The sequence below is a fragment of the Eleutherodactylus coqui genome, chromosome 3, assembly GCF_035609145.1.
Source record: "Eleutherodactylus coqui strain aEleCoq1 chromosome 3, aEleCoq1.hap1, whole genome shotgun sequence".
Taxonomy (NCBI): domain Eukaryota; kingdom Metazoa; phylum Chordata; class Amphibia; order Anura; family Eleutherodactylidae; genus Eleutherodactylus; species Eleutherodactylus coqui.
Window position 1 is genome coordinate 31,474,780 of NC_089839.1, and position 26,178 is coordinate 31,500,957.

The window sequence follows — 26,178 nt, forward strand, 5'->3', positions numbered from 1 at the left end:
TTAGCGCCGCTTAGTCTGCTGTCCCTACACACCGCAGAGCTCCACTGATGTAGCGGTGATCCAGCGAGAGGGTACAGCTACTTCAGCGGCTGTGAGTTGGGGTTTTTTGGAGTGGTGTGGACGGAGCTGATATCCTTAGCTGCTCACTCCATGGCGCCGGAACCGGAAGTCTGGCCAATTACTTTAATGTATAGCCATTAAAAGTTATATTTTACCAGGGACCTTATTTCTGTGATTCTCAATAGTTACACACATTCAATAACTCAGTAAAATTACACAACTGCATAAAAATACAAGTTTCTTAGCACAGATTTTGATCAAATCATGTGGGCCCATCCGCCACACCCAGGCGAACCTCAGTGGACACATACTCCACTCTAAAAGACACCTCCTGCAATGCACTCAGAGAAAGCTAGATACCTGGCTGTATACTTTCATTAAGCCACTTTGGACAGATGGGTGAATGAAGTGCAAGACATAAGTGAGGGTGTCGGCTTCTCTCCCTACTCACTGCTGTCTTTTCCTTTTAACTGCTCAAACTAGAGGAAATCAACAGGTGTAAAAATGGCTTTTTATGACACTTTTTTTCAGGTTTCGACACACGTGGTGCTTAGCTACTACCCAATGAGGCACTGTCATTAGTGAATGTAGATGGCTTTACTTGTAGTCATTGGAATCAGTTTCTCTGCCTTGTATTCCCTCTGTCTTCGTTGGTCCTAGTTCTCCCTCATCTGCGCCTATTCCTCACCCTGCGTAGGACCAGTCTCTCTCCCTTGTACTCATTGGTTCATCCTCATCATTGCCACCATCTCCTCTCCATCATTGGCACCTGTTTCTTTCCCCTGTATACCTTATCCTCATTATTCCCAGTTGACCCTTGTCGGTGCCTGCTTGTTTCCCTCATTGCCACTTATTCCACACCCAAGTAAGTAGAAGCCTGTTCCTTTCCGTTGGTCCCACTTCGCCCGCAGCAGTGTCTTTTTCCTCACTGGTGCCCATTTCTCTCCCTTGTATGCCTGGTTTTCAATGTTCCCAATTTACCCTCATGGGTGCCTTGCCCATCTCCCTCATCAGCGCCTGTCCCTCATCCTGATTAGTGCCCCCCCCCCCCGTATTCTTTATCCTCATTGAGCACAGTTCACGCTCATGGATAGCAGATTCTGTCCCTCACTAGGACCTGTTCCTCACCCTGGTTGGTGCCCCATTCTCTCCCTTGTACTCGTTTTCATTGGTTCCAGTTTGCTCCATCCATGTCTGCTTTTCTTCTTCATCACCACCCATTTCTCTGTCTTGTATGCCCTACCCTCCCTGCTCCCAGTTTGCCCTCATCAGTGTCTGTTTCTTTCCCTACTAGTGCTGACGTTTCTTTACCTGGTCATCTATCAAGACATTATCAATATAATATCAAGCTTTTCACGACCCTTTTATTTCATGTTTTAGCACTTTCGGTGCTCGGGTCCTGCAGGACAATGATTTCTTTCCTGCCCAGTCCTGGTCCATTCCAACTCTTGATCATCTAACAGATGAAACCAAACCTGACGAAACCTGTGTGCCCCTCTCCTCCTCGCTGGAGACCCCCTTGGCAGCTTCTCCGAGCATGTCTATATACACAACTCTATAGTGCAAACAGGCACCATCCGACTCCTCTCTACTCAGGCCTGTTGCCTTACTTTAATAAATAGGTTTCAATGATTTGTATAATTTATTATTTCTTTCCTAAGAGACAATGAGCGGATATCCCCCCTTCCCCCCACCACCCAATCTTTGTGGCCTCTGGGGAACACACCATCCCAGATGTAGACCAGGTGCAAGAGCAAATCCCTTAAGATAGGACCATCAGCACTGAGAAAGTGGGAGAAGGCTGAGTCTCAGGCAGATCACTTATGGAACGCTCACAGTTTCTACAGGCATCAGGTTGTGGTTTTGCGGTTTTCCATTTGCAAAAGTCAGAGCAGTGTTAACGTTGAGGGAGGACGTGACCCCAATGGCTGCTCTGGGACACTTCTACGGGTTCTGAACCATTAGGGAAGCTTCAGAAATGCAGAGTTCTAATGTGCCTTGCATGCATGGCCAGGAAGGGTAACCCCCCGGGCCCCCTACGTCGTGTGGTGCTGGTCCTGGGTGAACGCTCACTACGTTTGAAGTATAAAAAGTTTAAGAACAGAATAATATGGATGGAGCTTCATGTCAGTTGTCTCCTCGGTGCTCTGATGAGACCGGAGCACCTCCTGGGCATAGGTTGTTGTCATGGGAGGGTGGAGCCCTCTGTCTCATGTCCAGGGTGGCAGGATGGGTATAGAGTCCTGATCAAAGATGGTCAAAGGCTCTCCTTGCTGCTACTCAAATATTCCTCTGCTCGCTTATGCGACTCCAGCGCTCTGATAGTGTAAATATCCTGTGGAAGTTCGGATTTCTTGCTAAGAAGCATCTGCTCCTGAGGGGATGTACGCGGCACCTGGAGAAGAACATAAAGTCATTAGGCCATCACTGGACTATGGCGGACACACTTATTTCTGGGCTGTTTACAGAGTTGCTTTGGTTTTTAGGTCAGTGCTTCGCTCTGTTCACATAATGTTTGAGCCTTCTACTGGCGGTATTGGTAATCAGTGGCATACATAACCAATAGGTAAATGCTATACGGCTCGGTATCAGTAGAACAGTGGAGTCTACTACTTTACTCTTCACAAGGTACGTTGACATGCCGGCTCTGCATATGCCTACAGGACAATATTTTGGTATATGTCCATGTTCGGCGTATGTGTTGGTAGCTTTCTTGGCCGACACACCAAACTTCACTCGCAAACACGATATGAACAGAGCAGAGCGCAGGAGCTTCTGAAGAGGATACAGAACTGATGCTTTCTGCCCCGTGAGCCACCAATCGGCTGTACATAGTTATATAGCAAATCACCACAAGTACCTGCCGACAACAAGAACGACTAATTCTCATGAACGAGGTGCTAGAATTTCTCATGTGGGGGCAATTACAAATCTAAGTCACAGAATGGTTTCGAAGGCCAGGAACAGGTGACCTAATTTAGTTTACAACAAGACTACGGGGAGTGGGGACTCAACTCAATGGTTTGGGCAGAAAAACACAGAAGTCAACTGGATGCAAATGTTTACAGATTCTAAGGATGAGGTGAAATAAGAAATAATTGATGCAATGTGGGAGGGATAAAGAATATCAGGATGAAGATGATAGGGGAGACATTACTACATACACAAGCTAGAAAAAAAAACAAAATCAGGCCAGGTGTCATCGATTAAAACCATCAGCAGTCGGCACCACCTGGAGCCAGTCATCATCGGTCAACCAACCACAACCTTCCACCAGTGAGCACCAAGCTGGAACCAGTCATCAATTACAACCTCCACCAGTCAGAGTCCGCCTGTAGTCTGTCATCATCGGTCAACCAGCCACAACCTTCCAGCAGTCGATACCAGCCTGGAGCCAGTCATCAATTACAACCTTCACCAGTCGGCACCAGACTGGAGCCAGTCATCAATTACAGCCTTCACCAGTCAGTACCAGCCTGGAGCCAGTCATCAAATACAGCCTTCACCAGTCAGTGCCAGCCTGGAGCCACTCATCCTTCACCAGTCAGTACAGTACCAGCCTAGAGCCAGTCATCAAATACAAACTTGACCAGTCAGTGCCAGCCTGGAGCCAGTCATCAATTACAACCTTCACCAATCAGTGCCAGTCTGGAGTCAGTCATCAATTACAACTTTCACCAGTCAAAACCAGTCTGGAGCCAGTCATCATCAGTCAACCAACCACAACCTTCCACCAGTCAGTGCCAGTCTGGAGCCAGTCATCAATTACAACCTTGACCAGTCAGCAGCCTGGAGCCAGTTATCAATTACAACTTGTGCCAGTCTGGAGCCAGTCATCTACAACCTTTACCAGTCAGCAACAGCCTGGAGCCAATCATAAATCAGTCCATCAGCAACCATCCACTTGTCAGCACCAGCATAGAGCCAGTCATCATCGGTCAACCAACTACAACCTTCCACCAGTCAACACTAGCCTGGGATGGAGCCACAAACAGCCAACCAAGCACTAGGTCCTCATTACTCAAACAAGTCCAGTACACCAACTATCCACCAGACTAAAATCCAATCACCAGCAATCTTACAGCCTAGAACAGACCCTTCTCACATTCTCAGACAACGCATAATGTCCGTAATAAAACGCTGATGCCAACCTCAATCAGCCGGCCCCAGTCACCAGCAGCCACCCTGTACCAGCCTGGGATTGTGCCACCATCAGCCGTCACCCAGTAACAGTATGAATACAGGGCTGAGAGGAAGGATGAAAAGATAAAAAAAAGAGGTGAAGAAAAACACAACATTCAGATAATGGGAGAAATGATGGCAGCAGCGATTGCACCCAACAATCGTTGAGAGGATTCCTTCGGTTCCAAGAGATGAATTATCATTTCGTCCTACAACTCCAGATATTGCTACCATCAAACATACATTAACATGGTGACATGATGGATCATACTGGTGGAAATGTCAGAAACCGGTAAGGATGCCTCACACTACTGACTTTTCATCAGCGGTTAGAACAAATCTTTCTGTGTCGATGGACCTAAAGACAGTGAGGTGAACGTGCCAAATCTTATGAGTAGGATTTCCACCTCGGTGATGGCTATGTGGGGGGCAGAATGTGAATAGGCTCATGCGGGGTGGTTCGGCCATTCATCACCTGCACAGCCTCAGTCTCCATTGTCTTCTTTAGGATCTGAATGTCCTCAGCGGTAGGGGTGTCTGTCTCCATTGAGCAGATCAGGCTGAGAGCAGGAGGAGAATTAAACATTGTGTACTGAGGAGGGTGACGAAACAGGGAGAGAGAGAGAAAAACTGCGTGAGACATTCCTCCAGACCGGCACATCATCGGAAGACAATCCACACACGCTGCACTCAATACATCCCCACCTGTGGATTTAACCGCGCCATTTCCTCAATCCGATTCCACATCTCTGCTCGCTCTCTTCCTCTAATCTTCCCCCTAGAGAACGAAACAGAAGAAAAGTGTGTAGGAGACTCACCAGCGCATCTCGCCCCCTCAACCGCAGGACGGAGAATTGAGAGGACCATCAATAATCAGAAGTTCCTCCCCCCCCCCCCAAACGCTTCACTCGGTACAGAGAACGGCACCGACCTTTGCTTCTCTGCCTTGTACTGCTGGGTGCAGTCATCAAATAGCTTCTGGTTCATCTCCATGAAGAGCTTCAGGGCATTGTATATCAGTCCGTGTATAGTCCTGCAAAAAGACACCTATAAATCAGGTCATAACACCATGCGTGACACATTATACAGTCTATATAGCACTACCCTACAAGTGGCACACCGACACATTTTAATGCCTTAAGAGGGTTTTCTGGGCAATTGCTATTGATGACCTACCATCAGCCAATTAGGTGCCCATCAACAGCGTCACAGTGTATGGAGCGGAAGCAGACAGCTCCGGCCCCTGTAAAGTGGCTGGCGCCGTTAATTGCAGGCGTAGTTCTGGTTGATTTTAATGGGATCTGTGTCTGTAATTACCAGCACTGGCCACTACACAGGGGTCAGAGGCATCTGCTTCCACTCCGCACCCTGTCTGTTGTGGCAATGACAGTAGGCGCCCAAACAGCTGATCGGTCAGGTTCCAGAGCGGTGGATGCCCATCGGCTACGGATTACCTATCCTAACGATAGATCATCAACAACAATTGCATAGGAATTCCCTTTAAAGGGGCATTCACACCTGCACTTTTCATGGCAGAATTGGGAAATCCTGGGCCCCAGTTTTCGCCCACGTGTCAAAAATGGTCTAGTGTTGGCATAGCCCTTATTGAAGCGAATGAGAGCTACGTAAACCGCATTGTACAGTGCGCTACGCCGTTTTCGTAGCTCCCCGAGTCCCAGAAACAACGTAGCATGATGTGCTACGCCGTTTCCATAGCTCCCATTCACTTCAATGAGAACTACGCAAACAGTGCTAGGCTGACGCATTTGGCTGTTCATAGGCTCCGGCCAGATGGCCAGTAACTATAGCAACGGTTTTCAATCTCAGCTTTATTTTTTCCATGGATAGACCTATGTGAGGGCTTTTTTTTTTGGCGCGACAAGCTGTAGATTGTATTGGTACCATTTTGCAGTACATACAACTTTTTTGATCCCTTTCATTGCTTTTTTTGGGAGGCGAAAAACCCCCCCAAAAAACAGCATTTTGCCTTTTTCATACAGCGTTTGTCATGTGTGATAAAGAGCATGTTCAATGTATTATATGGGTCGTTACTGATGTGGCGATAAACATACGTTTTTTGGCTTTTTTAAAGTCACAAGTTTTTCTCCCCCCCCAACTTTTTTTCTATGTCCTAGTAGGGAATTGAACCTGCGACCCTATGATCAGATAGTCAGTATTCTCTTCATTTGCCAATAGCAGCTATGGCTGAATCAGAGGACACGGTCAGCCATCCGGTTGCAATGGCAACCCTCTGGCTCTCCACGATTGGATTGAAAGGAGCCAATGATGTCACAGAGGGCCAATACTGAAGTTATAACCAGTCTTAGCCATTGCAATGGGATCTTGTCCGTCCGTTATAGCCAGCTCCCAATGTGGATAGCGCTGTAGAAGAGGGACTGTGCATACAAGAAGTGTTTCTCGGGGCGGCACGAACCACAGCTTTATAGGGAAACAAGGCATTTAAGGGGGAAAAAAAAAAAAAAAGGCTAAAGTTTAGTGACTGGAACGAGCCTCAAGGCCATAAAGCAGATGGCGAGACATCTACAGAGCCTGGACATCACCATCCCCATCTCCTCAGCACAGATTGTGGGGGCATCATGATGTACCGAGCGTATGCTGCTGAAGATCCTTGGAGTGCTGTGAAGACGGAGTCGAAAACCTGCTGCGGTGCGCAAAAGAACTGCGGTCTTCGAGAAGGGTTATTATCAAGCATATAACATTAATTTCCTGGAGCGGCCAATGGCGAGTCAGGCTGGCGCAGAAAATAGCAGTTCACTCCGGGTCCCCATGAATCATGAGGGAGCAAAGGCATTTGTTCAAAGATGAATGGAAGATTGAAGAAGCATCCAAATCTGTAAGACCCCCTCAAGGCTGCCAAGGGAGCCACTACTAAACACTCAGTGGAAGGTGGAGAATACTTAAGCAGTTATTTTTTGCATCAACTGTAATGAATGATCAGCGTCATAAAAGGCAGATTAAATCCATTCTGAACAGCTGAAGAGGTGTGAATACTTTTATATAAGGTCAGGCCAGAGCACGCGCGTGTCCTCCGCTATCTACATTGTCACGTGGACGTGCTCCTAGGGCTTGGCTGTGCCTTTAGAAAATGGCAAATTGTTCAAATATGCGCCTCTCTGTAAAAATGTAATGTCACCGAGAGACATTATTAAGTAATACTTTTAGTCACCGACTGCCTTCGCAGGACCGCAGCTCAAATACAACACACGTGTGCCCATCCTGCAGCAATGTGGCCTCTCCCAAGTAGAACTTGTTAGGGCAGTAAATATGAATCCGTTTTGTATCCATCTGCTCTGTCATATCATTGTCATTTTGCAGATATGCAATAACGGTTCAAAACCGCCTTGGACAAACAGAATGTCCTATGCTGGAGAGAGAAAGAATCCAGACTGGTGGTCTCGTCTCAGCACAACTTGTTCTGCGGGAAGAAGCTATATCTTATTGTTAAGACAATTTTTGTACATTTTGTTTTAAGAAACCTATTACGCATAAATCTGCCTGACAACTACTGATAATAAATGAATTCTAATAAATTATAATTCTTGCAAGTGAGGCGTGTTCTAGTCTCCTAGCAAATGTCTTTCGTATACATACTTCTGTTTGTTACTGCAGATGACTTCCTATCACATCCAATGCGAGTGTGGTCTGAAAGTTTATTCGAGCTTGAATATAAGTAATTAATTTGGAAACCTAAAGACATACCTTTTAGCAATCTTTATTGCTACACTAACAAACTTTTGTGGTAGGAATAGTCATCAGTTTCCACACAAGATATAATCTCCTGACTGAAGTACAAGCGGAAGACTTCTCGTGAGACAAGATGCTTAAACATGAGGGCTGCAGGCAGCTTCTTGGCGTTGGGATGCTGACAACAGGCCAACAGAGGAAGGGTTAAGACACCAGGAGCCATACACAGTGTATATAACCCACCAGACAATGAACCCAGACATTAGTATATAACGCCAGACAATGAGTGCAGTACAGGGAGAATAAACCGCCAGACCACAAGCCTGATATAGGGTTACAAGGGTTATTTAGCATTAGAAAAACATGGCTGTATCACTCTTCTCAATAGGGTTTTGTGTGGTGTTGCGGCTCAGCTCCATTGAAGTGAATGAGAGCTGAGCTGCAGTACCAGACACAACAAACGGACAACCCCTTTAAGGCAAAAGGCAGGTGACGAGACATCTACAGAGCCTGGACATCACCATCATCCATTCTCACGACACTTACTTATTCCAGTGGTTCTTTGAGTTGCGGTACAGCGATGGGAACATGATTGGCAGAATCTGTGCAGCGTTGTCACTCATCAAGCTCAAGATATACTCGTTATTCCAGTAGTAAAGCGCTCGCTCCGCCACCTGCAATAAGCGTAGTCCATCGTAACGCAATGATGCAGGATGGGACAATCCACGGTAAAGGTCAGCAATATAAGCTGAAAATCACCAACGTGAAACACCCCCCTCCCTCCCAAACAAAGGATTTACGAAGAGGTGTCTACTACTTAGATGATGTGGGATGTCCTGTGACAATCAGCCAATCACGGAGTAATAGATATACTGATAGTACCAGGATGAGAGTTGCCTACCTGAAAGTGAGGGCTGGACACACACTGCGCCAACTGCCTGAACAGAGGCTCCATAATCTTAGTAAATTCTGAGGGCTCCATCACATCTAAAATCTCTTCTAGTTCATTCAAGAACATCACCTCCTTGGGGCTGTGAGTACGAGGCCAGAAGCGCAGGAGTCCGGAGATGACCTGAAGGACACGTTATAGAACCAATGCGATCATGTGATAAGCCAGGTGACGGTGACATATCGATCAGGGTACTTTTCAGTCTAGTCAGAACAATCCCTGAGGAGCAGACTGTTCCCAACAAGCAACGCTTCAGAAGCTCCAGGTCCTTCTGTATTCTCAGATGCGCCCACTTGAGGATATTGTGATTACAGTTTTTAGCAGTGGCATATTCTGAAAATACAGTGTCAGGCTCCGCTCCCCCTTAGGGTTCATGTCCACGGGCAAAATAAGAATTAAAATCCGCAGCGGATTTTAACTCTTCTCCTGCCCGCGGATCCGCATCCCATAGGGATGCATTGACCACCCGCGGGGTAGATAAATACCCGCGGATCGTCAATAAAAGTGATTTAAAAAAAAAAAAAAATGGAGCATGAAAAAATCTGGACCATGCTCCATTTTCATGCGGGTCTCCCGCGGGGACGGCTCCCGCGGGCTTCTATTGAAGCCTATGGAAGCCGTCCGGATCCGCGGGACACAAAAATCAGATTTTACTCACACGCTCCGGTTCTTCTCTTCGCCGCGGCGCCATCTTCTCTCAGTCGCGGCCGGATCATTTTGCTTCGGCCCGGTGCATGCGCGGGGCACGTCACCGACGTCATCATGCACATCCGCCGAGCCGAAGAAAGAAGATCCGGCCGCGACGAGAGAAGATGACGCCGCAGCGAAGGAAGTATCCGGAACGTGTGAGAGGTAAGTTAATTCTGATTTATTCCTATTTTCAGCGCTCATGTCCGCGGGGCAGGAGGGACCCGCTGCAGATTCTACATGGAGAATCCGTAGCGGGCCTGATTTTCCCCGTGGACATGAGGCCTTAGGGCTCACAATCTAATATTGTGACCTCAGAAACACCAACATGGGTCACTATGAGGATTCCCCTAAACCAATTGCTGCCTTCAAAACCTTTTGGGTTTCTAATGCTACCATGTGGCTACTGTATAGCGTGGGTATAATGCAGGCGCAGACTATAGGTATGGCATGGGATTACACTGGCATGGTACATAATATGTTTGCAATGATCATTTTATTCTCTTTCTGTCCCTCTCCAGCCTTTGGTGTGCTTTCCATTGTACTTACCGGTTCTGTCAGGGTACTATCCTTCTCCAAGAACTGCACCACACAGTATGCCAGCTGCCAAGAGAAAGAACAAAACAGGGGTGGTTAAAGATCTATGTGCCTTGATATGCAAGGAAGGCACAAGCCGCTCGCGGCAAAAGGGACAAGGCGGCGCAACCCGCTCGCGGCAGAGGGACAAGGCGGCGCAAGCCACTTGCGGTGGGGGGAGGCAGCAAAAGTCAGACGTGGTGGGGGCGGAACACAGGAAGGCACAAGTCATACATGGGGTGTGTGTGTGTGTGTGTATATATGTGTGTGTGGGGGGGGGGGGGAAGATGACAAGAAGGCACATATCAAACAAGGCTCATGTGAGCAAACTGAAAGGGATTTGCTTCTGCGGCCAAGATTATGTAGAGCACCCTCCAAATATAATACTGCAGAACAAATAGAGATTCAGTGATGTCATTACCTGGTTCTAGGGCACATCTATAAAATCACATGCAGCGATACAATGAGGCCACAATGTTCTACTACAGCGCTCTCAAAAGTCTAAGCCTGAAGCAGGACAGCACATGATCTCATGGAGGGTTCACCGCCATTTATGTTACCTGAGGGTGGTAGACGCTCAAAGACTTGGCCTTGTGAAGAGGTAACAAAACTCGGATTAGAAACATCTTGTGCTCTTCTTTTAGTGGAAGTGCGAAGCCATTAATAATGCTGAAATGAGAAAGGTCATCCATCACACGGCTCTACGTAAACAGTCACAATTGGAGAGCAGTCCCCAAATAATGTCAAGCTCAGCAACGTCACCATCTCCCCAGGCTCTCGAGACAGCATGGTTGGAGGTGACAGAAGTACAAGAAGCATCACCACCCATTATTCACTGACAAATATGTACCTGCCGAGAATCTCCAAAAGCTCAGCGATTCCGTTGTGATGTTCTGTCTCATAAATAAATCTGCAGAAACACAAATGACAAAATGATGACCACACCAAGCACCGATGACATCATCTGCTCCACCCAATGGACAAAACTGAAGCAAAAGTAAATGTGGGGGAGCTTCTCCTGTTAACCAATCAAATAGCTTCTTTCATTTTCAAAATGACCTCTGAAAAATGAGAGCTTAAGGTGGACTGGTTGCTCTGGTCAGTTGCACCACTTTCCCCATATTTTCCTCTATATGCTGCCAAGGACTCTGATGATACGGGGGTGAATGTCGCATGAGGGGAGTCCCACCTGTAGAAGATGTTATTGATGTGCCGCCTCATGTATGCTCGCAGCCCCAGGAACTTTCCATAGATTCGATGTAGAATGGTCTTCAGGAAATCTCGCTCTCGGGGATCTTCACTGTCAAACAGATCCAGGAGCTGAGGACACAGGTGAGGAGCACACGTATGACTCTCACGTTGGGTCTCTGCCACTCCACACACACTGACAAAAATACACCGCTTACCGACAACACAAATTTCTGGTCAATGTATTTCTTCGCCACATTGGGTTGAAAGTCAGGCGACTCAAGGAATCGGAGGAAAAACTCGTAAACCAGCTGAGGAAAAAAAGGGAAAGTACAAGTTGTAAGTAGTCATCATTTCCAATGGGTAGCATGACGCACCCAACACTTCACGACCCTACCACGGGGCGATAACCCACCACAAACACATCTGTCACAGTTCTGTCCCTTCCCTCACCTCATCATGGGCCATTACCTGTAGATGGGGCCATGCTGCTTCCAGCGTTGGCTCATCCTCTTCCGGATCGAACTCTGCGCCGCTGGGGTTAGAAGAGGGTGGAAGCGGCCGGAATAAATTCACTGAGAACTGAGAAGTGCAGGACATGAGTTACAGGAAGAGACATACAGCACCACACAGGTCAATGCCTCCCACGCTCCGCTTAAATGCTCTGCGCCGACAATCCTGAAGAAGGAGGCAGGGGGGAGTCTTAGAGCGCGGCTCTCACCATGTGCACGGCTTCGGGGTAGATGCAGTCAGTTAGCACGTCGCGGCTGTGAGTGATGTACTCCACCATCTCGCTGAGCGCCGCTCTCTTCACCTCCTTGTATTTCAGATCGCTGAGCGGGTCAGTCACAAAATCAAAGAGGACGCAGCATTGGCGAATCTTCTGGACAAACAGCGTCTCCCGCTCTTCCCCAAGGGGGCAATCTGTAGGGGGAGAAAGAGGAGATTGAGATGTGAGCAGTTTTATGTGTAGCACTAAGGCCGGCTGCATACGATCGGGTCGGAGCCCGCTGCGGAGTCAGACCCTGTGCCCAGCCGGCATCTGCTTTCTTCTTTCGCCGCTGTACTGCGGATGGCCAGCAAGGCAAGCTGTCGGACATGCGCAGTACAGTTTTGTTTGCTTTTTTCTTCTTTTCAATACCGGCTTTTCCCACATCGTCGCTAGGCAGGGACGCGGAATCCGTGACCTTTCCGCAATGTCATGGACTTTAATGGAAGTCGTCCGTGCGGAAGCCGTACAGAAATAGAGCAGGCTGCGATTTTTCCTCCGTGAGTGGAAAAATCGCAATCGATTTCTGCTCATGTAGAGGGAAAACGCGTTTTGCCATAGCAGGCTATCGGCGGCATTTGCTGCGGAATCCGGAAGAGGAAGCCCACTTCGGGTTGCGGAATGCGAATCCGCCCGTGTGCAGGCAGTCTTAGGGTGCATTCCCACATGGTGGATTGTGGTGCGAATCTTCAAAACCTCCACCATTTGATGCGAATCTGCAGAAGATTTCACCCCTTCAATTGAAGCGAAGTCTGCTGCGGATCCACGACAAAATAAGCACAAAACGACAGCGCTGATTTTGACACGGATATTCATTTGTGGAAAATACGAACCAAATCTGCTACATGTGAACGCACCCCAAGGGTATGTATGTGCACACGGCAGAATGCAGCACGAATTGTTTTTTTGTGGATGCCATTTCTAGAAACCATGGCAGAGATCTGCATTTCTGCTGTGACTGTGCAGAAGTAGCGCCCCGGACTGGCATGTGGATTTAGCCCTTTTCAATGGGCAGATAAAAGTGTAGAATTCCTGAGTGATGCCGTGGTGAAGATGTATTGTGAGCAAACACATGGCACCATTGGGAAGAACCAACGTGGATACTGCGGAGCCCGACAGGTCATTCATGTGAGAGGTGACAATCGGGTATGAAAGTGCAGGAGGGCCAACTGATACGCTACAGTAGAGCGGCTCACCATGAGGATGAAACAGTGCAGCCCCTACTGCGTACGGGGCTCAGAAGCCGACGGACGGTCATTGCCACTATGTGCCAACAAATAGGAAGAAAAGGCTTCAATTCGCACGGCAGTATCTGAACTGGACCACAATGATTGGCAAAGGGTTGCTTTCTCCGATGAGTCACGTTTTTTGCTTCATTGAAGGAATGAACGTTGGCGTGTCAGGCGAGAAACAGAGAACAAACACCCTGCAGACATTGCTGGAAGAACACAATATGGTGGCGCTAGTGTTATGGGCTGGGGAGTCATTTCCTGGCATTCTCTAGGCCGCTCATCCATGTGGAAAGTAGTCTGAACAGATTAGGTTATGAATCCATCCCTGCAGATCACATCCACCCATACATGCCGATTGTCTTCCCCCCCGGCAGATGGGATCATTCCGCAAGAGGAGACATGTTACATGCTAGAAATGTCCAACAGTGGTTGGAAGAGCGAGACCAAGACTACAAAGTACTTCCCAGATCCCCCAGCCTTGCATCCAATTGAGCATCCATGGACCACCTCGATCATAGTGATCGCTGTATGGCTTACCGCGCTGCCTAAACACGGATTGTTCAGCGTTTCACGTAGGAATGTGAAGCGCTGAAAATTAGTGCACGAGGACTGCGTGATTCACGTAACCTAAATATCCGAACACGGATGAGCTGGAGATTGATTACGTCATCAGCCCATTTACTCGGAAAAAGAAGATAATTGGGAGATTCTCGGCCCATGTAAGAGGCGCATTAGACATGCTTCATTATCTCATAGACAAGATCCACCGGACAGATGACGCTTGGCCCCTCCCATTGAGAGATTATCGCCAACGTAGCGAAAGGACAGCACTTATTAGTAACGACAATGGCTTCTCTCGGTAGCCCCACATACACAAAGGCGTCTTACCTTTCAGTGGAGCGAGTTTGTGGAGTTCTCTATTTTTGCTCAGGCTGAATCTGGATGAACTCTGCCTTCGCTCCCTCTTCACCACTTGCCCTCCGCCGCCATATTGGATCTTGTTTAGCTGAGTTGGAGGTGGAGCGCTGGGACTGGGGCGCTTGTTCACCCCCTGCTGAGCCTTCAGACAGGATAAATACACCAAGTTACTACAAACAAGTGAACACAGCCACCTCGTACCATTCAACTTCTCACACACCATCAGCCTTCAGGATTTAGGATCTCCTCCTGGAACCACCAAGCTGCTCACCAGACAGTCAGCAACAAATGTGGCGGAAATGGGCGGTGGGCCCTCTAGTAGAGCCAGAATACACGGTCTTCCTTCATGGCCTAGTCTGCATTTCGACTAATAGGGGACAACCCTCTCGGAGACGTCTTCATGGCGTCCTACACTAGATCACAGCTAGCGGTGTCTGAATTTGCCAGTGTCAACCAGCTTTTATGCCAAGTCCTGATGTGCCATGTGATGAAATCAGGGCGAGCAGTAACCCGAGCTGCAGTGGTCAGTAAAAGTGGCAATTTGAAGGGACGGAGGGGTTGGGGCACCTTCTTGATCCAACTTTGGGACTGGTTATGTTTGGAGTCTTCGTGATTTAGTATGGCCATTCTGATGCAGACCATTCTACAAAATACGGAAAGAGCTTCCATCACTCGATGGCATTACTTTGTTATTGGAGGCTGCTCTTCTATATACTTGGAGGCAGCTAAACCCAAAGTCTCCAACTAGAGTTTCGGGGTGGGGTGAAGACTTCTGATGAATTATGGTATATAATAAAGTAACATTTCTAGTAAGACTTTTACCGGATCTGATGCAATAACCGCTGGGATTGGCCAGGTTAAGGCAAGTAATAGGCATTGAATTATCTACTGGACCAATATTACCAGTGTCACCCCTCCCCCAATCTGGGCTAGGTTGAGCTGCTTGGCTGCATATTAGGGCTAATGCCCATGAATGGATATCTGCCGTGTTTTACGCAGCGGAAATCCACGGCGTTATGCCGTAGACATTAGGTTCTATTGAACCTAATAGCTCAATGTTCACATAGCGGAATTCCGCAGCGTGAAAGAAATCGCGGCATGTTCTATTTGCCGCGGGAATACGCATGGACGGCTTCATTTGCAGTCAATGGAAGCCGGCCGTCATGCTATACTCTTGCTGTAGCACAGCAGAAGTATTGCGTGATTACACGCCCCCGCCCACCGTCGGCCGCATGCGCGCCGGTTCGAGGGACGGGAATATCGCGGCGGATCCTGGAGGTATGGTGGTTTTGGGGGGGCGCCGTGGCGGACTCTGCAGTGATATTTCGCCAGCGGAGTCTGCCACGGCCGTGGGCATGAGGCCTTAGTCTGCACTGAACATTTAGCTCTCTTACACTGCATTCTGTCTCTCTGCATACTACCAGGGTCTATGTCGATTGAACCTGCCCTGCAGTTTATCAGATGGTGCATTTTTGGCTCCCTTTTCTGTGAGTTTTGTTACTAACCAACACACAATAGTGCTAGAATACCTTATTGATGCCCAGGAGTGGCATATGCCAGTATGTTTTGCACTTTGTCACACTTAGGTATTCTCATGCATCAAACACCTGACTACAGTTTAGAGCAAAAAGGGAATTCTGTCAGCTAGATTAAACCTGTGAGGGACCCCCACACTGTTGAGTAATACTAAAGTAATAGCTCTGGGAGCATCGATAGTGGCGGTCTGGGGACTAGCAATGACTAATGGCAGGGTAATAAATAGTATAACATGTGATATGGCATGAGCCCCTAACGCTACCTCACAGGCTCTTGATTTGTTAGCTCAAGTTTCTGGGAAAAGAATGGAGACCATGCTCCAAGTGTGGGGTCTGTGTAGAATGAGGAAGCAGTCGCAGAAGGAGGGACTGTTAGATCAGTAAATATGAAGCCATTTTTTATCCATACTGTCTACAGCCTGTCATATCGTATTGTTGACATTTTCCTTCACGAGAACTTTGCAGATGTACATCGAGTACAACCTTGCTTGGTCAGTACATTCCATTATGTTCCGACTACAGAGAAGCACAACCTTGGTGCTATTCTCACCAGTTCTGCGAGAGAAGGCCATTTTACAGAAGTCTCATGAAACATAGTTTCAATCGGTATGAGAAAAGTCCCGCTTCTATCAAAGACGTCACTGTTCTTGTTTAGTTTTAACCAATGATAATAAAATTATAACTATTAAAAGTGAGGCGTGTTCTAGCCTCGTTTCAAATGTCTTTGTATTTATACATCTGCTTAGTAATCGAATAAACAGATGACTTCCGATCAGTCTGTGTATGTGATTTGTAAACTTCCTCGATGCTCGAGCATGTCACTATTAATTTGGATACCTAAAAACATACCAATTAGCAAATATTTATTTGCACTAACAGTATATGGAGGACAGTAGGATAACCATACATTATATCATCCCTGCAATCTGCGGCCCCAATATAAGAAAATCCTGCAATCATACTACAATTACCCCAACTTCTGCCTATTTTACCCTACCCATCTGCTTGTGCACCTTCACTAAAACAGTCTGCACCAAGATGACATATAAAACTCATTCTAGTTTTACATCACACAACATTATTGTGCAGATAGACGAACACATGACACCCAAAATAAAATACTGCCTGTATAACGCCGCATTCCCAGTGAGCGTCATCTCCGGGGGGGGGGGGGGGGTGCACAAATAGAGGGGTCACATATAACCATTTTTCATTTTTCTGTTTAAGGGATTAAGTGAGAACTAAATCTTGTGGTATGCAAGAGGTTAATGCTGACTGGCTGCCTCCGTGGTTTATCTATGAGATGCCCACTAGTTGCCATTTTCGATGTTCCCCTTGTATCCTAAAGGCTGGGTTAACACATTGCAGCCAAGCTTTTCCGAAATTGCACCAAAACCGAGGTCGCAATGCGTGATTTTTCTTTTTTAAATTAAACTTTACAGAATTTTTTAGTCCCTGAAAGGGTTTGAAGATGCGATGCTTCGATCACTTGGATAGTACACTGCATTACTAATGCAGTGCATTCTACTAGACCTATGAAAGCAGCATATTACATACTGCCAGAGGTTTCTAATAGGCTGAATTAAATGGCAGACCTGGAGGCCTTCCAGCTGGGATGCAATCGTACTGTGGGGTGCTGATAGGTGAGAGAGCGCCCCTCCCTGTCATCTGCTCACATGCTAGAGTTGCTATTGAGTGCGCCATATAACGGGCGAGACTGATAGCATTTGAAGTCTCTCAGTTTGTGGCTGTCAGTAGTCAGTCAATCCACTGCCTTTGGCTACCTTCAGACGGGCAAGCGTGATATCTGGCCGAGAATCACAGCCCAATATCACTTTTCCCAGCATGCATTTTCACACCGATGTGAGGAGTTTGTCTGGAAAAGACGCCTCCCATCACCTCTGTGAAGTAACGATTCTACGGTGCGGCTTTCAGCCACGCTGGAGGATCGGCAAGTGTTTCCCTTTGTTTTCAACTGGAAACCTCGCATCACACAGTGTGCAATGCGTTTTACTGTCCCATTAAGGCCTCCTGTCCACGGGGAAAATCAGGCCCGCTACGGATTCTCCATGGAGAATCCGTAGCGGGTCCCTCCTGCCCCGCGGACAGGAGGGCAGAAAATAAGAACAAACTCACCTGCTGCGGGCCGTGCGTGTCTTCCTTCCTTCGCGGCCGGATCTTTTTTCTTCGGCCCGGCGGATGTGCTCGGCACGCGGGCTGCGTGCATGCGGCGGGCACATCCGCCGGGCCAAAGAAAGAAGTTTCCGGCTGCGAAGGAAGGAAGACCTGCATTGCCGGGGCCAGGCGAGTTTAATTCAGGCGCGGGTCTCCTGCGGAACCGGACGGCTTCCATAGGCTTCGATAGAAGCCTGCGGGAGCCGTCCCTGCGGGAGACCCATACCTAAATGGAGCATGTCCGGATTTTTTCCTGCACGCGGGACCCGCGCCTGCAGGGAAAAATGACATCCGCAGGTATTTAACTACATGCGGGTGTCTAATGCATCCCTATGGGGCGCGGATCCCCGTGCGGGAAAAACGCTGCGGATTTAAATAGTTAATTTGCCCGTGGACATGAGGCCGTAATAGAACGGGCGATGCGTTATGAGGAACTCGTAAACATCAGGGTTCGTATTCGCGCAACATTTGTGAGTCTCAACGCACAAATCTCGTGGGAGTTTCAAGGCCGCGTGAAACCGGTCTTAGGCTGGATTCACAATCTACAAGCATCCACTGTGCAGAAGAAAGAAGCAGCGGACGGAACGGAGGAGACCCACGCTGGATCCAGAGAGGTAAGAAAGTGTCCCATGGCTGCCGGCACGGGCAGATTCCGCACTCTGAATCCGTGCGTACCGTGGACATGAGGCCTAAGGGGTTAAACGTATTTCATCTCCAGTTACATCCAACGTTCTGTCATCTTCCCTCCCAGATGTCAATCCAGATGGAAGAAAAAACGAAAGAAGTTTGGGTCTCCTTTATTAGACCTGTCCAATGACAAAACGGTCTGTAGCGTAATTACAGGGCGCAATTGGCGCAGAAAGTCTGCGCGGACTTTCTGCACGGAGATTCCGCCCGTGTTTTTAATCCCGGGATTAGCCGGCAAAGTGGACAAGATTTGCAAAAATCTCATCCACACACTGCGGTAAAGCTGCGCTGAAATTCACATACGGAGCGGAAATCAAATACGCAGCATGTCAATTCTTTCTCCGCTTCCGCAGCGGCCTCTCTGCTCTCTATGGGGAAGAGATCGCCGCAACGGATGGCAGGCGGCGAAGCCGCTCCAAAAACCGCGGGTTTTGAAGTTGCGCTTATCCCGCGGAAATCTTGCGTTTTTTTCCGTGCGGTCATTCTGCGAGATTTCCGCAGGATTTCGGTCCCGTGTGAACCCAGCCCAAGTCCGCAGCAGGTCAGTTTATTCTGCGGGTTCTAAGGGCTCCTTCACACGGACGCAGTTAATAGGGCCCATTGATTTCAATAGGTTCGTTCACGTGCGCATATTTCGCGTGCGCATTTTTAAAAAAAGGCATGCTCTATCTTTCTCCGTATTTGCGCACCAAAGGTCCTCGTAGGAGATGCGTGAAATAGTGCGTAATTCAGCTGAACATTTCAGTGCGTTTGTTTGCCGCGCGCAAATGAACAGGTCATGTGGGCAGAAAAAAACGTACCGCGAAATAAGTTGATAAGGACGCAAAAAAAGCCTTTTTCACAGTGCCAAAAAGGGTTACTGAGGCGTGCGCAATTGCGCAGATGTGAAGCCAGACCAACAGCGGGTGGCAACCTTTGTAATGCAAAGGCTGAAACCCGCTTCAAATTTAGCTGCGGAGTCGCTGTAGATTTTTGCCGCAGAACGCTGGTAGCGAATACACGGGTGATAAAAACGGACGGGATCTGCGTGTTTGCAAGTCGCACAGAACTCACGCACTGCAATTACGCATTATTTACAACTGGGGTATGATGGGGCGGCAGCTCCGAGCCCTCCTTGTGTAAGCTACACCCATCAGCAGGACTGCCCCATTGCAGAAGTCATCAGACGGGCAGAACCGTTCTCGTTAGCGCAATGCTGATGAAGAGGGGAGATCGCTACTCTGCTCCCCTCCAACCAACGACCGCGGCTCCCGGAGGCCCTTCCAGGTGAGGCAGAGAGAGAGACGTGCACTGGAGTCAGGCACACGGCAGGTGCAAGAAGGCACCAGAGACGCTTCCCAGCGCTGTGTGTGGCAGCCACGCTGCCATGTAGAACAAGCTCATATTTTCTTGGCACGCTGCAGGCACCCTATAAAAGGAATTTTTGCTGCGTCACAAGCAGGAGAGCGCAGGGACTGTGACACGGGGGCTGCTGGAATAGAGGTGCAATAGTCTGCAGAGGGAGGATAAGACAGCAGGAGCCTAAGTGCCTAGTTGTGAGCAGGCACCTGGTAGACAGCAGGCACTGGACCGAGGAACCGGAGGCGGCCTGCAGCCAACAGAGGAAGAGACAGTGGCCACATTACAAGCCACTGGACCGCGACAAGGAAACCAAGGTAGAGTCATTCTCCCGACCTTGGACTAGCTTAGGGCGATGTCAGTGGCGATTTCCATGCAACGGACTGTAAGTGAGGCCAACCTCAACAGTAATATTAGATGTGCACAGCATAGAAGCACAAACAGTTAAACAGGACTTGAACTGTTCTATTACCGCAAGTCTATATAATACGGACTTATCGCCTGGGGTTTGAACGCAGTGGATTGTATTGCTAGTAGTCGAGTATTAAAGGGGTTTTCCAGCCGGTGGGCCCGTTATACAGTAAAAACAGATCACACACCCATCTCCTCAGCGGCTCACACAGCCCGGTGCCAGCTTCTGGGTAGACTGCTCGGCAAATGAACGTGGCTGCTGCAGCCGGAGGACACAGCGTCACCGGCGGCACTCCTGGCATTAGTGCCTATATCTAGGACTTTGGGACCATGACGCTGCGGTCACTGACTGGCTGCATGAGAAATGTGCTTCTGCCAAGCCATCGACACGGAATCTTAGGACCGAGTTGGCAGCAGCTGGCGTCACGAACATCTACCGTAAAGGTCGCTGACTAATATACTATTGTTTACTTGCATTGCACGTTTTTGTAACTCCTTCTACTGCATCGTATCCTGAAACTACGTCAGGACACCACCAGCGACAGGGGGTTACACTCACACATAAGTCACCAGATGGCAGACTCCAACCAATCACCATCACCCCACAGACAGCTATGGCATCACACAGACTGGGGACGACATAAAACAAGACCGGTCTCCAAGAACCCTCGGACATTATGGGGAAATCCGTGAGAGCCGGTATGCCGACAGCTCGGATGAAGACGCTCAGCACTCACCTCCTCAGCGGCGCTTCCTCCATCTTTACCGTTCTTCACAGCACCTCGGCCAGCAGGCACCTTCACCGGCTCCTAGAGAGGGAGAAGAAAGAACTTCAGAGCTGTCTGTCTCTTTCTCTGGATACACAGCAATCTCGATCGTTGCGGAGCATTCTCTCTCTCTCTCTCTGGATACACAGCCATCTCTATCAGCGCAGAGCTGTCTTTCTCTCTGGACACACAACCACCTCTATCACTGCGGAGCTGTCTCTCTCTCTCTCTCTCTGGATACCCAAGCACCACCATCAGTGTGGAGCTGTCCTTTTCCCTGGATACCCAAGCACCACCAGTGTGGAGCTGTCCCTTTCCCTGGATACACAACCACCTCCATCACTGCCGAGCTGTCTCTCTCTCTGGATACACAACCACCTCCATCACTGCCGAGCTGTCTCTCTCTCTGGATACACAACCACCTCCATCACTGCCGAGCTGTCTCTCTCTCTGGATACACAACCACCTCCATCACTGCCGAGCTGTCTCTCTCTCTGGATACACAACCACCTCCATCACTGCCGAGCTGTCTCTCTCTCTGGATACACAACCACCTCCATCACTGCCGAGCTGTCTCTCTCTCTGGATACACAACCACCTCCATCACTGCCGAGCTGTCTCTCTCTCTCTAGATACACAACCACCTCCATCACTGCCGAGCTGTCTCTCTCTCTCTGGATACACAACCACCTCCATCACTGCCGAGCCGTCTCTCTCTCTCTGGATACACAACCACCTCCATCACTGCCGAGCCGTCTCTCTCTCTCTGGATACACAACCACCTCCATCACTGCCGAGCTGTCTCTCTCTCTGGATACACAACCACCTCCATCACTGCCGAGCTGTCTCTCTCTGGATACACAACCACCTCCATCACTGCCGAGCTGTCTCTCTCTCTGGATACACAACCACCTCCATCACTGCCGAGCTGTCTCTCTCTCTGGATACAAAACCACCGCCATCACTGCAGAGCTGTCTCTCTCTCTCTCTCTGGATACACAGTCATCTCCATGATTGCGGAGCTGTCTCTCTCACTCTCTCTGAATACACAGCCACTTCCATCACTGCGGAGCTGTCTCTCTCTCTGGATACCCAACCACCTCCATCACTGCAGAGCCGTCTCTCTCTCTCTGGATACCCAACCACCTCCATCACTGCAGAGCCGTCTCTCTCTCTCTGGATACCCAACCACCTCCATCACTGCGGAGCTGTCACTCTCTCTCTGGATACCCAACCACCTCCATCACTGCGGAGCTGTCTCTCTTTGGATACCCAACCACCTCCATCACTGCGGAGCTGTCTCTCTGGATACCCAACCACCTCCATCACTGCGGAGCTGTCTCTCTCTCTCTCTGGATACCCAACCACCTCCATCACTGCGGAGCTGTCTCTCTCTCTGAAAACCCAACCACCTCCATCACTGCGGAGCTGTCTCTCTCTGGATACACAACCATCTCTATTGTTTAAGAGCAGTCTCTCTCTCTCTCTGGACACACAGCCATTTCCATCAGTGCAGAGCTGTCTCTTTCTCTCTCTCTCTGGATACACCGCCATCTCTATCAGTGCGGAGCTGTCTCTTTTTCTCTCTGGATACACAGCCATCTCCATCAGTGGCGAGCGGTCTCTCTCTCTCTCACTCTCTGGATACACAGCCATCTCCATCAGTGGCGAGCGGTCTCTTTTTCTCTCTGAATACACACCCGTCTCTATCAGTGTGGAGCTTTGTCTCTTTCTCTCTCTCTGGATACACAGCCATCCGCATAATGCAGAGCTGTCACTATCTCTGGATAGACAGGCATTTTTTATTGTAGAGCAGTCTCCCTCTCTCTGGATACACAGCCACCTCTATTATTTCGAAGATGTCTCTCTCTGGATACACAGCCATCTCTATCAGTGCAGAGCTACCCCTCTCTCTCTCTCTCTCTGTCTGGATACACAGCCATGTCCATCATTGCGGAGCGCTCTCTCTCTGAATACACACCCATCTCTATCACTGCGGAGCTGTCTCTCTATCTGGACACACAACTACCTCCATCAGTGTGGAGCTCTCTTTTTCTCTCTCTGGATACACAGAAATCTCCATTATTGCAGAGCAGTCTCCCACTCTCTGGATACACACCCATCTCTATCACTGTGGAGCTGTCTCTCTCTCTCTCTCTGGATACACAGCCATCTCCATCAGTGTGGAGCTGTCTCTCTCTCTCTATGGATGCACAGCCATCCCCATCAGTGTGGAGCTGTCTCTCTCTCTCTATGGATGCACAGCCATCTCCATCAGTGTGAAGCTGTCTCTCTCTCTCTATGGATGCACAGCCATCTCCATCAGTGTGAAGCTGTCTCTCTCTCGCTCTCTCTCTCTGGATACACAGCCATCCCCATCAGTGTGGAGCTGTCTCTCTCTCTATGGATGCACAGCCATCTCCATCAGTGTGAAGCTGTCTCTCTCTCGCTCTGGATACACAACCACCTCCATCAGTGTGGAGCTGTCTCTCTCTCTCTCTGTCTGTCTGGATACACAACCACCTCCATCAGTGCACAGCTGTCTCCTCTCTCTGGATACACAATCACCTCCATCAGCGTGGAGCTGTCTCTCTCTCTCTCTCTCTGGATACACAGCCATCTCCATCAGTGTGGAGCTTTTTTCTCTCTCTCTCTCTCTCTCTCTGGATACACAGCCATCCCCATAATGCAGAGCTGTCACCATCTCTGGATAGACAGTCATTTTTTATTGTAGAGCAGTCTCCCTCTCTCTGGATACACAGCCACCTCTATTATTTCAAAGATGTCTCTCTCTGGATACACAGCCATGTCCATCATTGCGGAGCTCTCGCTCTCCGAATACACACCCATCTCTATCACTGCGGAGCTGTCTCTCTATCTGGACACACAACTACCTCCATCAGTGTGGAGCTCTCTTTTTCTCTCTCTGGATACACAGCCATCTCCATCAGTGTGCAGCTGTCTCCTTCTCTCTCTGGATACACAACTACCTCCATCAGTGTGGAGCTGTCTCTCTCTCTCTGGATACACAAGCATCCCCATCAGTGTGGAGCTGTCTCTCTCTCTCTCTCTCTCTCTCTCTGGATAAACAGCCATCTCCATTAGTGTGGAGCTCGCTCTCTCTCTCGCTCTCTCTCTCTCTCTCTCTCTCTCTCTGGATACACAGCCATCACCATCAGTGCGCAGCTGTCTCTCTCTCGCTCTGGATACACAACCACCTCCATCAGTGTGGAGCTCTCACTTTCGGAATACAAACTCGCATCTACCAGTGTGGAGCTGTCTCTCTCTCTCTCTCTCTCTCTCTCTCTCTGGATACACAGCCATCTCTATCAGTGTGGAGCTTTTTTTCTCTCTTTCTCTCTCTCTCTCTCTCTCTCTCTGGATACACAGCCATCCCCATAATGCAGAGCTGTCACCATCTCTGGAAAAACAGTCATTTTTTATTGTAGAGCAGTCTCTCTCTCTGGATACACAGCCACCTCTATCAGTGCAGAGCTCTCGCTCTCCGAATATACACACCCATCTCTATCACTGCGGAGCTGTCTCTCTCTGGATAAACAACCATCTCCATCAGTGTGGAGCAGTCTTTCTCTCTCTCTCTCTCTCTCTGGATACACAACCACCTCCATCAGTGTGGAGCTGTCTCTCTCTCTCTCTCTGGATACACAACTACCTCCATCAGTGTGGAGCTGTCTCTCTCTCTCTCTCTCTCTGGATACACAACCACCTCCATCAGTGTGGAGCTGTCTCTCTCTCTCTCTCTCTCTCTCTCTCTCTCTCTGGATACACAACTACCTCCATCAGTGTGGAGCTGTCTCTCTCTCTCTCTTTTTGGATACACAGCCATCTCCATCAGTGTGGAGCGGTCTCTCTCTCTCTCTGGATACACAGCCATCTCCATCAGTGTGGAGCTTTTTTCTCTCTCTCTCTCTTGATACACAACCACCTCCATCAGTGTGGAGCTGTCTCTCTCTCTCTCTCTCTCTCTCTCTGGATACACAACCACCTCCATCAGTGTGGAGCTGTCTCTCTCTCTCTGGATACACAGCCATCTCCATCAGTGTGGAGCTTTTCTCTCTCTCTCTCTCTCTCTCTCTCTCTCTCTCTGGATACACAGCCATCCCCATAATGCAGAGCTGTCACCATCTCTGGATAGACAGTCATTTTTTATTGTAGAGCAGTCTCCCTCTCTCTGGATACACAGCCACCTCTATTATTTCGAAGATGTCTCTCTCTGGATACACAGCCATGTCCATCATTGCGGAGCTCTCGCTCTCCGAATACACACCCATCTCTATCACTGCGGAGCTGTCTCTCTATCTGGACACACAACTACCTCCATCAGTGTGGAGCTCTCTTTTTCTCTCTCTGGATACACAGAAATCTCCATTATTGCAGAGCAGTCTCCCACTCTCTGGATACACACCCATCTCTATCACTGTGGAGCTGTCTCTCTCTCTCTCTCTGGATACACAGCCATCCCCATAATGCAGAGCTGTCACCATCTCTGGATAGACAGTCATTTTTTATTGTAGAGCAGTCTCCCTCTCTCTGGATACACAGCCACCTCTATTATTTCGAAGATGTCTCTCTCTGGATACACAGCCATGTCCATCATTGCGGAGCTCTCGCTCTCCGAATACACACCCATCTCTATCACTGCGGAGCTGTCTCTCTATCTGGACACACAACTACCTCCATCAGTGTGGAGCTCTCTTTTTCTCTCTCTGGATACACAGAAATCTCCATTATTGCAGAGCAGTCTCCCTCTCTCTCTCTCTCTCTCTCTCTCTCTCTCTCTCTGGATGCACAACCATCTCCATCAGTGTGGAGCAGTCTCTCTCTCTCTCTGGATACACAACCATCTCCAACAGTGCGCAGCTGTCTCCTTCTCTCTCTGGATACACAGCAATCTCTATCAGTGTGGAGCTTTTTTTCTCTCTTTCTCTCTCTCTCTCTCTCTCTGGATACACAGCCATCCCCATAATGCAGAGCTGTC

The 26,178-nt window shown here is 48.9% G+C and overlaps 1 protein-coding gene across 2 annotated transcripts in view; it reads right to left on the bottom strand.

The window, feature by feature from the left end:
* Positions 1-1,689: 1,689 nt before the first annotated feature.
* Positions 1,690-26,178, bottom strand: part of PPP2R5D (protein phosphatase 2 regulatory subunit B'delta) — a 28,384-nt gene continuing 3,895 nt past the window's right edge. Inside the window, exons 2-16 of one of the 2 annotated variants that reach the window (XM_066595456.1) lie at positions 21,150-21,221; positions 14,237-14,408; positions 12,069-12,271; positions 11,819-11,929; positions 11,566-11,658; positions 11,349-11,479; positions 11,010-11,069; positions 10,720-10,828; positions 10,133-10,186; positions 8,849-9,019; positions 8,494-8,621; positions 5,174-5,275; positions 4,948-5,020; positions 4,718-4,834; positions 1,690-2,455 (exon numbers count right to left, since the gene is read on the bottom strand). In XM_066595456.1, coding sequence (XP_066451553.1) covers positions 2,318-2,455; positions 4,718-4,834; positions 4,948-5,020; positions 5,174-5,275; positions 8,494-8,621; positions 8,849-9,019; positions 10,133-10,186; positions 10,720-10,828; positions 11,010-11,069; positions 11,349-11,479; positions 11,566-11,658; positions 11,819-11,929; positions 12,069-12,271; positions 14,237-14,408; positions 21,150-21,221 — 1,734 coding nt within the window. In that variant the 3' untranslated portion in view covers positions 1,690-2,317. The remainder of the gene's footprint in view (positions 2,456-4,717; positions 4,835-4,947; positions 5,021-5,173; positions 5,276-8,493; positions 8,622-8,848; positions 9,020-10,132; positions 10,187-10,719; positions 10,829-11,009; positions 11,070-11,348; positions 11,480-11,565; positions 11,659-11,818; positions 11,930-12,068; positions 12,272-14,236; positions 14,409-21,149; positions 21,222-26,178) is intronic. The other variant, XM_066595457.1, reaches the window with a different exon arrangement.